Source organism: Prosopis cineraria, unplaced genomic scaffold (genome assembly GCF_029017545.1).
Source record: "Prosopis cineraria cultivar Desert tree isolate PC_DT_omini unplaced genomic scaffold, ASM2901754v1 PC4, whole genome shotgun sequence".
Lineage (NCBI taxonomy): Eukaryota > Viridiplantae > Streptophyta > Magnoliopsida > Fabales > Fabaceae > Prosopis > Prosopis cineraria.
The window spans coordinates 8,348,393-8,365,320 of NW_026555335.1; the positions used below are offsets into that span (position 1 = coordinate 8,348,393).

The 16,928-nt window shown below is 31.5% G+C and overlaps 2 protein-coding genes across 36 annotated transcripts; one reads left to right on the forward strand and one right to left on the reverse strand.

Annotated features, from left to right (window-relative positions):
* The first annotated feature begins 3,271 nt into the window (after positions 1 to 3,271).
* On the forward strand, positions 3,272 to 8,786 carry LOC129308657 (uncharacterized). Of its 35 annotated transcripts, none has more exons than XR_008592657.1 (7): positions 3,282 to 3,337; positions 4,498 to 4,539; positions 4,661 to 4,736; positions 4,839 to 4,931; positions 5,167 to 5,257; positions 6,718 to 8,297; positions 8,393 to 8,786. XR_008592657.1 is itself a non-coding variant. In XM_054949934.1 (5 exons), the coding sequence occupies exons 1-4, from the start codon at positions 4,898 to 4,900 to the stop codon at positions 8,218 to 8,220; spliced, it is 342 nt and encodes a 113-aa protein (XP_054805909.1). In that variant the 5' UTR covers positions 4,750 to 4,897; the 3' UTR covers positions 8,221 to 8,297; positions 8,393 to 8,786. The 35 variants fall into 35 exon arrangements, 2 of the variants coding, with proteins under 2 accessions (XP_054805909.1, XP_054805910.1); XR_008592659.1 differs by having other exon boundaries at positions 3,305 to 3,337; positions 4,498 to 4,554; XR_008592677.1 differs by lacking the exon at positions 3,282 to 3,337 and having other exon boundaries at positions 3,347 to 4,736; positions 6,718 to 7,551; positions 7,819 to 7,899; positions 8,085 to 8,297.
* Positions 8,787 to 9,064: 278 nt separating this feature from the next.
* Positions 9,065 to 10,731, reverse strand: LOC129308656 (pre-mRNA-splicing factor cwf23). The gene is made up of 4 exons (XM_054949933.1): positions 10,407 to 10,731; positions 10,245 to 10,296; positions 10,052 to 10,119; positions 9,065 to 9,795 (listed from the first exon to the last, which is right to left on the reverse strand). Exons 1-4 carry the CDS (start codon positions 10,557 to 10,559, stop codon positions 9,244 to 9,246), a joined length of 825 nt encoding a protein of 274 aa, XP_054805908.1. The 5' UTR covers positions 10,560 to 10,731; the 3' UTR covers positions 9,065 to 9,243.
* Positions 10,732 to 16,928: the final 6,197 nt, after the last annotated feature.

The window sequence follows — 16,928 nt, forward strand, 5'->3', positions numbered from 1 at the left end:
ACAACTAAGTGGATCTTGCCAAAGTCGGGATGGGTTAAACTAGATGTCGATGGCTCTGTCAACCTCAACGGAGTTGCAACTTGTGGTGGACTTATTAGAGATGATAAAGGCAACTGGATTAAGGGTTTTTCTAAAAGCATTGGCTATCTACCTAGCACTATTGCAGAGCTAATAGGAATCTTGAAAGGTCTCAAACTTTGCTGGAATGCCTAGATCCCTAAAGTCAACGTTTATTCTGATTCTATAGAGGCCTTATCTCTCATTAACTAGAGCAATACTCATAATCACCCCTATTCAGTCATCATCAAAAACATAAGAGATGTTACCATGCGTAATTGGGAGATAACTTTTGAGCATGTTTTCAGAGAAGCTAATAAATACGTTGACCTTATGGCACACAAGGCATCACCAGATAATTTCAATATTTGTCTTTTTGATATACTGCCAATTCATTATATAAGCCTTATAGCTTTTGACCTTACCTGATTTCGGTCCTTACACGATTTTACCGTGGCCTTTTATTCCAAAAAAAATTTTTATCTTGTTAGAGGTGTGAAGGAATTTCCTTCCCTGTTTGTTCGAAGCCTGCCTTGTTTCTTATGCGATAATTAATATAGTGCCCCTTTCCGACGACAATATTACACATATCAATAATTGATTCACAATTCTCAAAAAATATTAATCAGAATCTTAATTTTTTTTAAATACATTATTTTAATTTTATCCTCATTAAATATTTTACATAAGTGCTTTGACAGTGATAATTAAAATTCTAATGCTTTATTTAAAAAATAATAAATAAAATAGGAATATGGTTGAAAAAAATCATTTGCAAAAATTATCAAATGTACTATATTTTGAATTAAACAACGCTTCTGAAAATGTTTTATATTATAGTTTGAAGAGAGTATATAATATAAGGTTATTATCGCTTTGACATCATTAAATTAAATTCTTTTCTTAAAGCTCATAACAATTTTCGCACCGCACCACATTTAAACCTAGAACAACACTCCCTTCTTGTCAAGGATAGGAGAAACTAATCAATTCACACAATTTAAAAAAATTAGTTAAATATAATAATTATATTTAAAATTAATTTTTTTTACTAAATTATCCCTATAACTAATGAAACAAATTTATGTTGTGAGTAGTGACAATCAACATTAACTTTGTGAGGAATATATAGTTTAAAAAAATATATTGAATGTTTTTTAAAATTTATAATTTTGCTTATGAATATAAAAAGTAGGCACATTATAATTTTTATATATTCAAAAATAAAAGCACAACGTATTATCCACGGAAGCACACGCACAGACGTGCCCTGCTTAGTAGCCTATCGTTTATATTCCGAGTTCGGGACAATATTCTAAAGGCTAATTTCACGTGCATGCACAATTTTGCCGTCGCAACCTTTTTGTTTGGTTTATTAATTAGAAACTCCCGGCTTCTTAATTGATCACCAGGAAAACTTGAACCCCTACGTAAGAAATCTAATATCAACATTTACGTTTGATGGTTTAGAAGCAAATCGTGTCAAGATAGTTTAGTTTTCACCGAAATAAATTAAGAATCAAGGGTTAATTACACTAATAATGGACGACAAGATGATAAAAAAAAAAAACTGAAGTTAAATAGTGAAAGTGAAATGTTCTCAATATCTAACAACTCAAGTGTGACCTTGGCATCATCCTACGATCCTTTTTGATTTTCCGTTTTTCTCGTCATAGAAACTCGCCAGGATCTAAGACATTGAATATTTGAGCATGATGCTTCACCTGATCGAAATGTGCCTTGAAAATACTGATATAATAACACCTTTGATGTGACACGATAAGGAGCGCGCGCATCAAGATGCTTGTGAAACACATGACATTAGGTGATGTTTAGCTGGCGGCAGCGGAGACACATGTAATGGACAAGAAAAATGACATGTCTGAAAGTATAAAATTTTATATTTTATAATTTATATCTTTTATTTATTATATTTTATATTTTTTTATTTTCATATTTTAAATTTTAAACCCATTTCAATCTTACTTTTTTAACTTATATTTATTCAAATTTTTAACTTAACCTTATGAATATTAGCTTACAATTTCACTATACCTAAATATTAATATTATTTATTAATTGTTTAAAAAATAGAAAAAAATTTAATGTGATTAAATAGACTCACTTCTTGTCCTAAACATTACTCAGTGATTAGTTAAAAAAAAGATAATGATAAATAATAAAAATTCAAAATTCAAGAGTAAATTGGATGAATATTTTTTATTAGCTCGCTACACTTATGAATCTATAATTGAAAGCTGAATGAAAAATAAAAAAAAAATAATTAATTTAAAAGAGACATGAATGTCTTCTTTTATTGAGAATCCTAACTTTGTCATTGTTTCCTTAACTTAAGAATGAATAAATGAGAGCTACATAATAGTTGAGGGGATCTCCATCCCCTCGTCATCTTTCCTCTCTTATTCTCCTTCCCATCTCTAGATTAAGAGTTCAACACTCAACATTTAGCCAAATTCATTCATTTATTTTAATTATAATTTATAGTCAATATTGTAAGCTGCTTAGATCAAAAGTTTAGATATGTTTATTTCTATTTCATCATAATAGTATTATAAAATGTTAGATTTAACAGTTCAATTTGCAATCAAAGAGTGACGATGGGATGCAGAGAAAAAAATGATGGGAGATCCAAATACTAGCCAAAGCCAATATGAAAACGAAGTTTTATGATAGAGCATGGATGGTTTCCTCGTTGAACGGCGATTCCTTACGTAAAAAAAAAAAAAAAAAAAGCACCGAAAACTAAACTGATAATTAAACAAGTTAAGATATTAATTAATTAATGATCAAAATTATAGAATAATAGCTAGATAAATTATGAACAAAATATTTTACAGAACTGTCAAGATGCTGGTTCAAAAATTTACCACTTCATTTAGTTGTCATGACATGAAAATTTAAATCAAACTGTCCGGTCAAAACATTAAACCAATGTCTTGATTAATTTATGAATAATTTAATCATGATTCGACTATTATTTTTAATCTTTGAACTAGCCTTAACCTGAACTGGGTTTGTAAAAAATTTCTTTCATTATCAATTTTCAGTATTTTTTATTTTCTTAAATATTAATTAATAACTAGTAATTAATGCTCCTAAAATTATTTAAAAATTAACAATGAATATTCTGTGATTTTTTGTTTTATGTTGATTAATAAAGCGAGAGTGAATTGGAGGCTCGAACACTCGGGCAGATGAATCTCCTTGTCAAAGCTTCTGGTCGCACATGCTCCTGAAATCCTCTCGAATCCCCGAGAAGGTACAGCTCCGTCACCAGTTCTAAAGTAATTTATATTTTGATTGTTTTCTTCTTTCCTCGAAGTATCAAACGATCCCCATTGCATTGTGTACTTGTTTCTGCTAAAAATATATGTCCGTTATCAGTTTATTTGGTGATTATAGGAGATATTTGTTTCTTCTTTCCCGGTGACTGGAGCGGTTTGGATCTTGTGCGTTTGAAATTACTTGTTCAAGTACTTGCAGATTGCCTGTTTATTGTTTCGACTGCTCTTTCGATTGTTTCATTCGAGGAAAGCTGCATTACACTTTTGAATAGTGCACATTGTGTAGAATTACGAGTCTCCTTAGCCTCAACTGAGGATTAAGTTTAACTAGATTTTGTTCCATTATTCAAGGTTAAGTAACGGCTCAAGCCTATCGATGAAGCTCAAGCTTGGGCTTTGCTTATTTTCAGATAAATATACTTTCACTTAAATTTGACTCGTGAACTTCTTAGATTGAACTCACCAGTTTTTTTTTTTTTTTTAATCAATCAATAGTTTACACATGATGTAAAAATTTAGACGATAAATTTATGGCCAATTTAGTATCACGGAACTTGTGTTCAAATCACTGCATCTTTGCCATGTTTCATTCATCAAAGAAAAGAATTTATAAAGTAGAAAATGAAAAGGAGACTGAATAAAAAGGGGAATCTAGCATAAATTATGTGTATATTATTAAATTTAGAGGCTTAATAAATTAATACATTATGTTTTGGGTTGGTTTAGACCAATCTAAGGCAAGCCTTCAGGATCTTAAAGGTGTACAGACCTTGTTATCAAGTTCAAATTTAACTACTTTTGGCCTAAAAACTAAGCTTCAGCTCAAGGCCACTAATTTGGGGTGGGCCAAGTATACCAATCTATTGCACAAACACTTACTCCTCATAGGTTCTTAGTATTGGCTGATATTCTGGTGCTAGTTATAACTAAAAGTAACTTCTTCCGTTTACTGTTCTTTTATGAGCTGAAATCCTAATATGGCATTCATGCATGGATTTCTTACAACTCTAATAATAAAAAAATTATAGGATTTTGAAGAGGAATATTCAAGAAATTACTTGTTAGAGCTTAAGATATGCCATGGCTAATTAAATATTACTGCCTCTAATTCTGACTTGGAGCTTGCACAACTTAGGGGAGAGGATTAGACAACCAAGATATTGCCAAACAGGACAGAGTTAAGTATTTTCATGTGAGGAGAAAAGAATAAGAATCTGATAGTTCTTTCGATCCGTTAAGCTTTGTTTGTTTTTCTTCCATTTTCTCACATTCTAGTTCGAACTTCCAAATATCTGAAGACTGGTGACAGAAGATCAGCTCAAGGTGAAGAAATGATCCCTGAGGCAGGCTTATGCTTTTCTTTTTGTTTTTAAGGTATATTGACTGATTGGTTTGTTTTCTTTCTAAACTTCTGTATTTTCAATCTATTTAGTGTAGCTTGCCATTTTAATCATTTTCCTTTTCTTGTATCAATAGACCTGTATTAAGAATTGTTTACAAGCTGAAAGAGATGCTGTAGTTGAATAACTTCGGCCATGTTTTCTGATTCTTGTTTACAAATTACAATGGGTATGTTGTTTACTTAATAAAGAAGATGCTAGAGCTAGGCAATTGTAGTTGTCATTTGTCAATTTGAAATGTTCAATAAATTTAGAAAGTACTTTTAAGTTCATACTTGACATACAATTTTTGTTTTTTTGGTTGTTTTTACTAAAGCAAGAGAGCACAATGGCGTCTTGCAATCCATGTAGCCGACCCCACTAGTGGGATTTTTGTTGTTGTTGTTGTTGTTGTTTACTAAAAGCAAGAGAAAGTCACTTAACTACTGCACTGTGGAAAAGAAAGACCCCTACATATTGTCCCTCAGTAGATGAAAGCAAGCATCAGGTGGTCTGGTGAGGATGTATTTGGAGCCTGTTGAGTTTGTAATCTCCATGTTTTTGGTCCAATTCTCCTTTCATTTCAGTCCAATAAATAGACCCTGAAATGCACGCTTGCAACAAACTAAGTAAAACCAAGACAAATATGTCCAAATCTAGTCATATTTCAATGTAACTATGGGCTAAAAGCGGGTCTTTTACGTGAATAAAATGGGCTTGTCACACATTTTTTTACATCCCCCTTTTACTGGGACTTACAGGGGAGGGGGGATGAGTGAGGACATTTGCTGCTTAAGAAACTGGTAGTCATTGACTTGTGGACACACATGAACTTTTTTACAATTGACCATGTATCAGGAATTAAAGTGATTCACCTGTGCGAGTATTTGTAACAATACACCATTATACCATGGTTTTTAATGTTCTTTAATAGTTGGCTAATCAAGTAAATGAAAAACTTTGTGCAATCTTTATAGATTGATTTATCTAAGCCCATAGGTTTTGTTTTGTGGTTAATTTATTTCTGGATTCTGATTGGTTGGTGTTTAATGCTTTGATTTATGAAGATGGTGATGTGCAAAGTATTATTGAGCCATTTTGCTGGCAATATTGCTCTTCCCTATTTTGGTGTCATTTGATCCAATGTTTTAAAAACGAACTGAAAATATCAATGGGTCACAAGTCTCATGGTTTAATCGGTAACATAATAATTAAATAAAAAATATTTATATATATATATTAAAAAAACAGGTCAAACCGGTTTAATTGCTCTGGGTCTCTAGTTTTGCTTGGGTCTTCAAGAACCGTCTAGGTCAAAGTAGGCCAACCTAGGTCAATTACCAGAATGGGCCAAATGGTTGAACCAAACCATTTTCTTCTCTAGGTGATGGTTTGATCGGTCCGACCGTCCAGGTCAGTCTCGGTTGAAAACAGTGATTTGATCTCTTAATTTCATGGTTCTTGACTAAATCTGTATGACATTCAAAATTCTGTATTTTTCTTGCTCTACTCATTTGCTTGTCTTATAAATTCATATTTTATTAGATATATTTCCAAGTTTTCTTACCTGAAAAGGTTCACCTATGCAATGTATGACTCAAGAGATGTAGGCAATTTTAGAGAACTTAAACAGTTGACCATTCTGTCATACTGAGATGGAATGTTTGGAATGATAATTAGTTTGGCTGCCCCTTCCCAATAGCTCTACGAGTTTTCTGTTATGTCCAATGCATTTGGCTATGGTTTTAACTCTTCATTTAACCATATTGAGCTTGTAAAAATTCCTTTCATAGAAAGAAGCCAACAATTATCCAGTCCATTATTTGTTTTTGGTTGGCATGACAGGTGGAACCTAGATTGGATGTTTTTTTGGTGTAAAACTTGGGTGTGTGAATTTCAAGAGAACCTGTAGCAGTTTCTTTCTTAAATAATATAAATGTGAAGTTGTAATGTGTTCTGTATTTTATGTTCCCTAGGATAAAAGAAAGATGGAAAAGGGTTAAGAGGTAAGCATATAAGATAGACTATCGTCATCCGGAAATGGTGAGAAATTGGACACAGTAACTATATTTGTTTATTACAACCATCTGATATTCCATACTACTGACTAATCCATATTCAAGTATTATTAGCTCCAAATAGGAGATAGCTCTCCCAACATTGGGTTTCATTCATAAGGTTCGAACTTTCAACCTTACTTAAGAAATATTGAATTTCTTCTGCTCAACTTGACATCTTAATCATTGTTACTTAAAGAGTGTTTTTTTTTTTTTTTGGGTATAATTTTACAATAGTAGTGTCAAACTGCTAATATTTTTCAATTCTAAAGATTTAGGTAGTACTTGTCTTCACCCATACTGAAATTTGATATCCTTGGTCAAAATGGACATGCTTCATTTATATTTTTCTTATTTTGGATCTAGCTATGACTGGTATATGAAGTTATTTGAAGACATGAAGCATTAAAAATATTAAGCAAGACAAAATTTATGCGACACTTCAGGAAAGCTAGCATGAATGTAAAGGCTTGACGTGTTTTCTTTACGCAAGCCGCTCTATTGAGTCAATAGTTACTTCTTATATGAATCTACAACTCAAAACAATTTCTCTATATGTTCTAGAACAGCATGTTTGAAATTGCAAAACAAATAAGGAACTCTACTTTGCAATAAAAGGAGATCATGCTGTTGTCCCTAACATAAAAGTACCTTGCAAATTACATTAAGACAACAATAAGAATCTTAAATTTGTACTTGTATCTTTAAACTTCCAGGTGCCAGTCTGCCAATTTTCTCCTTGATAATAACAATGTAGGTTCTTGTTCTCTTTTCCATTTGACTATTCTTTGTTTATTCTGCTGAAATGTTTCATATTAAGATTACAAGTTTATTTGTTATCGCGCTTTCCTTATAATGATAACAAGTGGGTTTAAAAGTTGTTCAAATATAGTTTTCATTTAGGCAATAGATGCATTCTAAATAGCTTTATATGCATCTGTGTTGTTATATTTTACTGCTAGGCTGTTTCTGATATTCCTGTTAACTCATGTTTCTTCTATATTATGTTGTGTTTGCAAGTATATTGGGATTGGAGATGGCGCAAATCCGAGACGGAGACCAAATTGAATACATAGCAATACTGAAATTGTGTTTGACAGAGTAACTTTTTTGATTTACCATGCATTGCGAAATCTCGCTGATATATGAATTGATGAAGCTATACTTTCTTTTTGTTTTTTTTTTTAACCTAAAAAATTGGATACCTGAGAGTTGCCTCTTCTTTGATTTTGATGGTTCATGCTGGTTGAAACATGGCTTGTTGGGGTATACTGCACCCAACTTAGGAGTTTGGATAGTGAGATTATTAACCTTCATGAAGCAATAGCGGCTCTTGTTGCAATGGCTGAGTTTCATGTTCACAAGAGGAGTATATCCTTGAAAATTCTCAGTTCTGTTGAACCATCAGAAAGCTGGCTTTAGGTCGCCCCGGTTTCCGTTCCACTTTGTGGGAGAAAACTTCTAAAAAGGGAAGAACCAGCTATGGGCAATGGTCTCAGGTAATCTTCATTTGATCTTATACCTGTTACAATATCAGGGTGCTGAGCACCGTGATGTCTTTTGTTTTCTTATGGTCTTGTCTCTGTTATTGCAGCTGTAAGGATATGCTTTTTAGAATAATAGTCAGATTCGAAACAGGAACTTGCAGGAAGTGAAAAAAGTGAGCCGGAGCCTGAATTTCTCAATAACTCAACCAGACACCTAGCAACTGAAGGGGAAAGTCACATCAGACAAAGCATAAAACTTATTCCTATTGGACAAATTGGCATAAAGTGGTTGGTTGCTGGATCACATTTAAACCGAATTATGCCGCAATATCTTGTTCAGTTTCTTCTATAGATTTAGATACATAAGCTACCTTATAAATCAATGTAGATACTGTCATAAAGACGACGTAACCTAATGTTCGTAACTTTTTTTGGCCAACGCCTAATGTAGTCAGTAACACTCGTCTGATTATTGCAATTGCAGTTTTCTTTCAACTATCATACGGACTTTGTGTGTCGTTTTATACGTATCAAAACGGACTAGTTCTATAGAGCTAGCTCTGCAAAAGCGAGTGGATTTGGTCCGCCTCCTGCTATGTGCTCTATGTGCCCCATTTTCTCTAGATTGTTCAGATTGAATTTTCACATTTTAGATTTTACTGTCATCATTTTTGTTAAGAGAATTTATAATTATTTTTAATTAAAGTAAGTTTCAGGTTCTTTTAATCCGTTTTCTTTTTTGGGGCACGCTCTGTAGTCTATTGTACCCTAATTCAACGTGAGCAAAATGATCTTTCACTATGCAGGTTTAGAAACAGTTGGATATCTAATGATGAATTGGTGTCAGAATACTACAATCTATCCTATAAGGAAGCCAGAATACTGCAATATCAATCACATTGCATTAATTAAATGCTTAAAATTACATAGCGAATGTAAAAAAGATTTTGTCCTGGCATCATGACGGGACATAAGCAAATTTGCTGGTGAACATTCTCCTTTCTGGTCTGACTTCAAAAACTGGGGAGTCATACTGGGCTCCTCCCCTATCATTAAGTATATTATTTGCTGTCTGTAAGTACCAAAACCTATCAGAATTCTTGAAAATTTGGCTTCTCAGATGAGGATAGCCTTGGTACAAGTAGTCTGATGGATTGAACACAGGTGTTTCTTTCTCTGTTCTGCGTTGAGACTTGCTTCTTTCTAAATAATCTGCTGGATTGTAAAGTGGAGATTCTTTCCTTGACATTGAATTTGCTCTCAAACAGTTCTCTATCACCTTAGCCTCCTCCTTGAATCTCTCTCTAATCTCCTTTATATTTTTCCAAAGCTTATAGGATCTTGACCTGCTGATAATGTTCCATACCTTGAAACTTGAACCGCCATTGGAATTTCGAGGAGCACTGTCAGACGATGAATATGGGATCCTTTTGCACTCAAAGCAGAAATTCTTCCATCTCTCTAACTCGAAGGCTTTTCTCTTTGCAGCATCAGACAAACATGTATATGCCTGCAGAAAAAGAAGGGGGAAGATGCTGGGGATGAGATTTGTATCGACTCACTTCAAATTAAACATATGAACTGCAGTTTTGTTGTTAAAATATCTAGTTCAGTTTCGTATTTTGAACATTTCTTGAATATGTGAACTGCATTTATGTTCCCAAAATATCTGGGTCAGTTTCGTGTTTTCAACATTTCTCGGTTACAGATCAATCACGCCCAGACCAACGGAGAACGGGAAGAAAGAAAGAGAATTACAAACGAACCTCAGAGACAAGCTTGAAGGCAATTTCAGCCTTGGGATGGTTATTCTTGTCCGGGTGAAGTTGCAAGGCTGTGACAAGAACAGCCGACATCATTTTTGGAAGACACAATGCATATTGCACATGATGCTGGAAAGAGAGAGAGAGAGAGAGAGAGAGAGAGAGGAAAAAGACAAGAAAGGAAAATTCAACCCACCTAGCTTATGGTATCGCTTGCGAATGGTATTTGACCCTGCATTTTCTTCCACCTATGAGAAATGAGAACCCACGAGGCCACAATATAGAAATTCACATCATACAGAAAAGAACCCAGAAAAAAATTCTTTGCATTAACAAAACGGAAGAGTCATCAACTTACTCCAAGAATGTGGTACCAATCAATGAAAGAAGGTGGCTTAGCTGGGTTTGAGAGAAGCCTATGGACGCATACCACAGAACGAGTAGAGATGGAGCAAATGTCCAAAACTAACTGGGTTTTCAAATCTGATTCTTCCTGTCCCATTCTCCCCATTGATGAGAGTGAGAGGAAGAAATGCTCTCGGGAATTTTGGAGAAAGAAGAGCAAAACGCGAAAAAGGGAATATGAATAGTGAATTGTTGTGTGAATTATGAAAATGTGTGAGAGAGAGAGAGAGAGAGAGAGAGAGAGAGAGAGAGTAATAGCAGAGAGGTGGAGCGGTTAAGAAAAAAGAGCAAGGTATGCGGAGGAGATTTTTGAAAGTGGAATCAGTTGGTGAGAATAAGATGGAGAGAGACCTTAACGTTACCTTCTCCACATGGCATCCCTCGAGAATTACTAGGCCAATTCTACAGCCCTTAACGTTTTTTTACCTTCCTCAATAATATCTCACTTCAAATTTGAATTCCATTTCTCTGTAGTCAAATCTCAATTTTACCGCACTGGCATTTAATGCCCCCCTTCAAAATTGGAACTTATTAGTTCCGAAAATAATAGCATATAACCCAACTAATAATAATAAAAGAGTTAAGTCAACACCAATCTACCCTAAAATCTCAAGTTTTATTTTTGATAGGAGTGTTAATACTCCAAATTTCAAAAATATTAGAATTAAAAAAAATAATTGAAAATGCAAGATTGAAGAAAGTTTTATTGTTGCATTTCTTATAACAATGCACTTAGAGGCTGAAAACAGAAACCCATCAGAACGAAATGTGAAAAAGATAAAAGCTAACAAGTGGTTTTGAAGGCAGATTTGTTGTGGGATGGAAGCTATTCGCAGGGTTTAGTTGATTGGCGGAGGGCATTATGGAAACAGAGAAACCAACAAAGCATTTACAGAAGGGAAGCCTATTTGACTTAGGTAGATGCCAATATTAATATTTTGGTACCAAATCTTTTAATTTCTGTGATAAATTTGCACGTGAAGTTGGGAGTGTTGGGCAGGGTGACCCACAAATATAATGCCTGGTTGAAACTAGGCAATGAAAAAAAGGTACCCATAGCATGGTAGGTGTTAAAAAAAAATAAAAAAGAGAGAGAGATCTCTTGTTCAAAAAGCTTGTATCATTTTTCCCTCTTCTTCTTGGAATTCATTATCTCTTGTTAGTTGGATCTTAGTTGAAATTCTTTCTTTTACGGGAAAGTTAGTTGTCCTTTGATTTTGGCCTCTTGCAATTTCCTCATTTTGGATTGATTTGTTTCCCCCAGTCACCCCTTTTTTAACGTGTTGGAGCCTTATTCATTAAATACCCTGCTTTCTACCATTTATGCTCGGTTGGCGCCTCGCCCTTATTCAAGTAATGATTTTAAATGCTATCTAGATTAGTCTACACTATACTCATTCTCGTCGTTTTTTTTTTTTGGTCAGTCATTCTCATCATATTTACAACACAAAGAGAGAAATTTATATATCTTATTTATAAGTCATATCATTATTTTTCCCTTTTGCCTTTTATTAGATGTTTGTAAGGTAAAATATGTTATTGAATGATGCATTTTTGTAGAAATGAAGTTGAAAACTTATTAAATTTTTTAACTTTTTTCTTGTTTTGAAAAAACATATTGAAAGTCATTTGTAAATAAAACTAAAGAAGTATTACTTAAACAAGTAATAGGATTTATTTTACAATTATACTTGCTCGAATTCATAGTGTGGGTCATTTTGTAGTCGTTCAAATATGGTATAGTTATCTCCTTCATTTAATGGGAGTATAATTGAAAAAAATTACTTCATCTAGACTGTATATAGGATATTAGTAACTATTTCATGATTTTTAAAGAAAGTTAGGCAAAATCTTAATTTATTAAAAATGATTATATTTTCATTAAATATCCTATATAATATAAGTGTTTTAATAATAACAATTGAAGTTTTAATACATCATTTTTTTTAAAAAAATAGTGATAAATGAAGCAGGGATATAGTTGTAAAAATAATTAAAAGCTACATAATGCTTATACTTTGAATCAAGTAGGGTTTCTAGAAGATACCTATATTATGGTTTGGAGGGAGTACATTTTTTTTAAAAAAAAAAGATGAATGTTTAGGCTAACTTTTTTTTTAGAATTGTAAATTAATTATCAATACCTTGTACTATCTTTATTCTAAATTTTAAGACATTTTTAGATAAAATCATATACTCTCTCTATTAAAAAATATGAGACATTTTTAATCGAATCTCACTCCCAATAAAGTAATTGTCTACTTTCTTACTATTCCTATCTTTCTATATTTACTTCTATTAAACACCCTATAATAAATATAAATTCATTATTAATAAGGGCAGTTTTGAAAAAAAGCAATAATTACAATTCAAAAGACTAAAAATGCCTTACATTTTTGAATATCCAACTTCTCAAAAAATGCTTTACATTTTTGAATGGAGGGAGTATATTAAGAAATTTTATTAAATGAGTATACTTCACAACCTTACCTTTCCAAGATAAAAATATAAACTTTAAAAAATATTATTTATTTAACAGTCAATTATGAAAAAATATTAAAGAGAGAGAGAGAGAGAATGTATGACAATGATAATATTAGAAAAATATTATTAATGAAATCTTATTTTTATCAAGATGATTTATATTTTAAAACATTAAATATCTCCAAAAGTATTTTATAATTTGTGATGAAGGTAATATTATGAATTGGAGGGAGTACATAATTGTAAATTGTAAATGCATCACTTCTAAATGATTCAGTTTAATACTCCCTCCGTCGTAAATTATAAGATACTTTTAGATAAACTCTTACATATTAATGATTCTCATTAAATATACTTAATGACCTTATTTTTTCAAAATAAAAATATAAAATTTTAAAAATACCCTTCATTTAATAACCTTAAATCCACACTTAATTAGTATTAAATAGAGAGAGAGAAATGATAATATTAGAATAAGCTTATTTAATGAAATCTTAATCTTCTCAAAATGTCTTATATTTTAAAATTATAAATTTTTTTAAAAATATTTTATAATTTAAGAAGGAAGGAGTATTATTTTTGTGATCTCTTCATGCCCATAAAAATTGAGGAAGGCTGTCCCCCATGCAAATAATGCAAGTTTTTCATTTTGTGGTGGATTAAAAGATTGCACTTATGTCCATTATTAGGCCAAGTCAAAAAGATTACAAAACAATGTTGAATGCATTGGGAAGTGAAATTTTTTTAGAATATAGCAGCAAGTGCATAGAAGGTAGCTTTTGTTTTCGAATAGGGTGAAATTCCAGTTGGAATATTTATAGAATATAGATGCAAATTTAATTCATGGATGCCTCTCACATCCCAATAAACAGGTCAAAGCAAATCAAAATCCAATGCATGAAATTTATATTTAATTTATAATACCAACATAAATTTCTGACGCCCAATGAAATATTTCCCAGCACAAAGTCAACATTTTCAACTTGCTCGATGCAGGCTTGACAAATAAAGATAATTTTAAAATAAATTATTGTGGATAAAATCAGCCCCTCTTTGAACTGATTCTTGCTTTGTTTTTTAAAAAAAGTAATCAATCATCCAATTTTTTAAATCAAAATTATTCTGGGGACAAAAAAATGGAAGCATTGAGTTTTGTGAAAATATGGCATGCACCTTTGGAAAAGAGAGAAAAAATAATAAAAAAATATACTGCATGAGAGAAAGGTAAAGTTCATTGCCTTTATTTTGAAATTTGAATGTGGTTAATACTTGCTATTCATCGAGTCTTGGCAAATTATTCTTGTGGGCGAGAGTCAAGTGGGCTGAGTTTCTAAGTCTAAAATAAATTAATAAGTGGGCTAGCTTTAAAAGAACGATGTTTTGATTGTTATGCCAAACACTAAATTAAGTTTTCATGAAACACACTAGTCGCTTTTCAATCAATTTCCAAAAGTTTTCAACGCCGCTTGTTTGAGTAATTAGGAATTCAGACAATTTAATTTGAGATATCATGTTTGAGCTTCAAGACACACAGTTACGTAGCTGAATTCGTCAGTGGCACTTACAAAACCACTACATTAAGAGCCTAACATACGTGAAGATCCAGATTAGTTTACAATGGCATGGGTGGGTAATGAACTGAAAATACTGACACTTTCTAAGATACCGGGTAGAAAACTATAAAAAAAAAAATCCAGAAGTTGATTTTTAAATTTAGATATCTTATATTCGATTTGTTCTTGCCAACTTGAATTTAATTACTTTTGGACCAACATATACATATAATTTATTTTTGGTGACACTATATGTAAAGTCTAATGAATTGAGGGTTTAGGGGCTGGATACATTGGCACATAAAAAGAAAAGAAAAAGAAAAAGACCACTTGAGTAAAAGTTGACGCTGAATTATAAAATATGAGCACCTACTTTTCGCAAGTTCTAAACGAAGTGTGGCTATCTACTGCTTTTTCACCGTGGGATTTAACATTTTAAATATTTGTATTTTACTTAAATTATTCACATTTTTAAATATTGATAATTTATTTTTTTTAAATAATTCATTTAGTAAAAAAAATTAAAAAATAATTTTTACTTCAGTAAAATAAAACGATAACTATGGATATTTTGGAAGAAAAAAAAGATTAAATCATCTAAAGGCAATCAGACAATGAAGTTGTTGTTGTTGCAAGGATAAATAAAAAGCATACGACCTCATGGCTGCAATTTCCAGAAACACTTATAGATGTTCTATAAATAATTACCTAACGTTTAAAGATTGAAAGTATCTAAATTCATATAGTAATATTTAAAAGTATGAATTAGTAATTAATAAAGGGGCAATTCTTATCACCGATACAGGGAGTTTCAAGATCAAACCTTCACATGGTTAAAGGGCGGAAGATTCTGTGTATGTGTAGGTGTGCTGTGACTGTGTATAAAACCCCATTTTCCGTGAGAAAGGATTAAATATAAAAAAAAAAAGCTAGCAATTAACAGTAGTAAACAAAGAATAAGGCAATGTTTGGGATACTTGAACCCACAATTGGAGCGCTTAAAACTATAAATAACAACAAGAAAAAGAATAAATAGTATTCATTACTTACCAATTATTTCATCCGTTTAAAAATATAAAATATTCTTTTAAGAATTAAATATTAAAAAATATAAGTCATTTTTAATCTTTTAAAATATAATCATTATCTTTTTTTTAAAGTATCTCTATTGATAATAACTTTATATTTATTATAGAGTGTTTAATAGGAATAAATATAAAAAGATAAGGTTAATTTGAAAATAAGTAACTATTTTATTGAGAGTAAGATTCTTTTATAAATATCTTACATTTTTGAACGTAGAGAGTTTTAATATTTCTTAACAATCAAAAATAATTACAATTTCTCCCACTGCTTCAAAATAATTTTAGTTTTTTTTTCAATTTTGATTCAAAATATAACCAACATAGTACATGTAAAAACTGTTTTTTTTTTCATTTTATCCCTGATATTTATTAACCTATATCTTTATATAAATTTATATTTCACTCATCATAAAATGTATTAGTAATTAGAACTAATGATAAAAATAAAAAATAATATACTCCTTCTGATTTTGATTATAAGAGACTTGTAACCGATTAATGCATTTAAAAAAATTATTTTTTTTTGATATTATAAAAGAGTAAGATATACTTTTATTTTTACCCTTAATTTTAAATAATAATACAACTAATATATTAAATGCTTTTATACTAATTAAGAAGGGATAAAATTAGAAAAGTAATTTAATTATTATAAAATATTTTATGTTTTTAGATAAAAATTATTTTTAAAAACAGGAGGGAGTATGTTTTTTGATGGTGATTATTTTGTCAGAGGAGAGACTGGCATCTACGTCGCTTGGGCCACACTCATCAATGTTGCTTGGGTCGTCTGTGAAGAAGCCTGACAGGGTGAGTGAGAGGAGAGATGGGGTTAGAGTCGGGAATAAGGGTCGGACTTAACGGCTGCTCGTTTAAGCCCGTTTTAATAAGGGTTAGTGTTTAAAAATTTGACATTTTTTAGAGTAATTGAGCTTCGAAACCCGGCCCTTTTAAGCCCTAGAAAAAGGGGCTCGGGCTCGGGCAGCCCGTGAAGCCCATTTTACTATTCACAAAGTATTGTTTTCACCTCTTTTCAAATAATGTGCAAATATTGATTTGTATTTTGTACCAGCAATTGGTTGAATTGTTTTGTGCCATTTTATAATAATTTTTATATTTTATCTTGTGATATATGTATAGATATATATTTGATAATAAAATAATTTAATTAATAATTATTGTAGGTGATAATAAAGAAGCTGCAGAAATAATTAATATTGAGCATCCACCTCCATCTTTCACAAGTGGACCTACATCTGAGGGTTTTAATATTTTATTTATGGATAATAATGAGGGAGATCTTGATTAGGATTGATAATGATGTTTGCCTTCATCTTATTTGGACTTTTAAAT

Excerpts from the sequence above, each read along its gene's own strand:
- LOC129308657 (XM_054949934.1), top strand. The coding sequence starts at position 4,898 with ATGTTTTCTGATTCTTGTTTACAAATTACAATGG. Across the intron at positions 4,932-5,166 it reads TTGTTTACAAATTACAATGG|CAAGAGAAAGTCACTTAACT; the intron begins GTATGTTGTTTA and ends GTTTACTAAAAG. Across the intron at positions 5,258-7,818 it reads AGCAAGCATCAGGTGGTCTG|TATATTGGGATTGGAGATGG; the intron begins GTGAGGATGTAT and ends TGTGTTTGCAAG.
- LOC129308656 (XM_054949933.1), bottom strand. The coding sequence starts at position 10,559 with ATGGGGAGAATGGGACAGGAAGAATCAGATTTGAAAACCCAGTTAGTT. Across the intron at positions 10,120-10,244 it reads CAAGCGATACCATAAGCTAG|CCTTGCAACTTCACCCGGAC; the intron begins GTGGGTTGAATT and ends TTCTTGTCACAG. Across the intron at positions 9,796-10,051 it reads CCTTCAAGCTTGTCTCTGAG|GCATATACATGTTTGTCTGA; the intron begins GTTCGTTTGTAA and ends CTTTTTCTGCAG.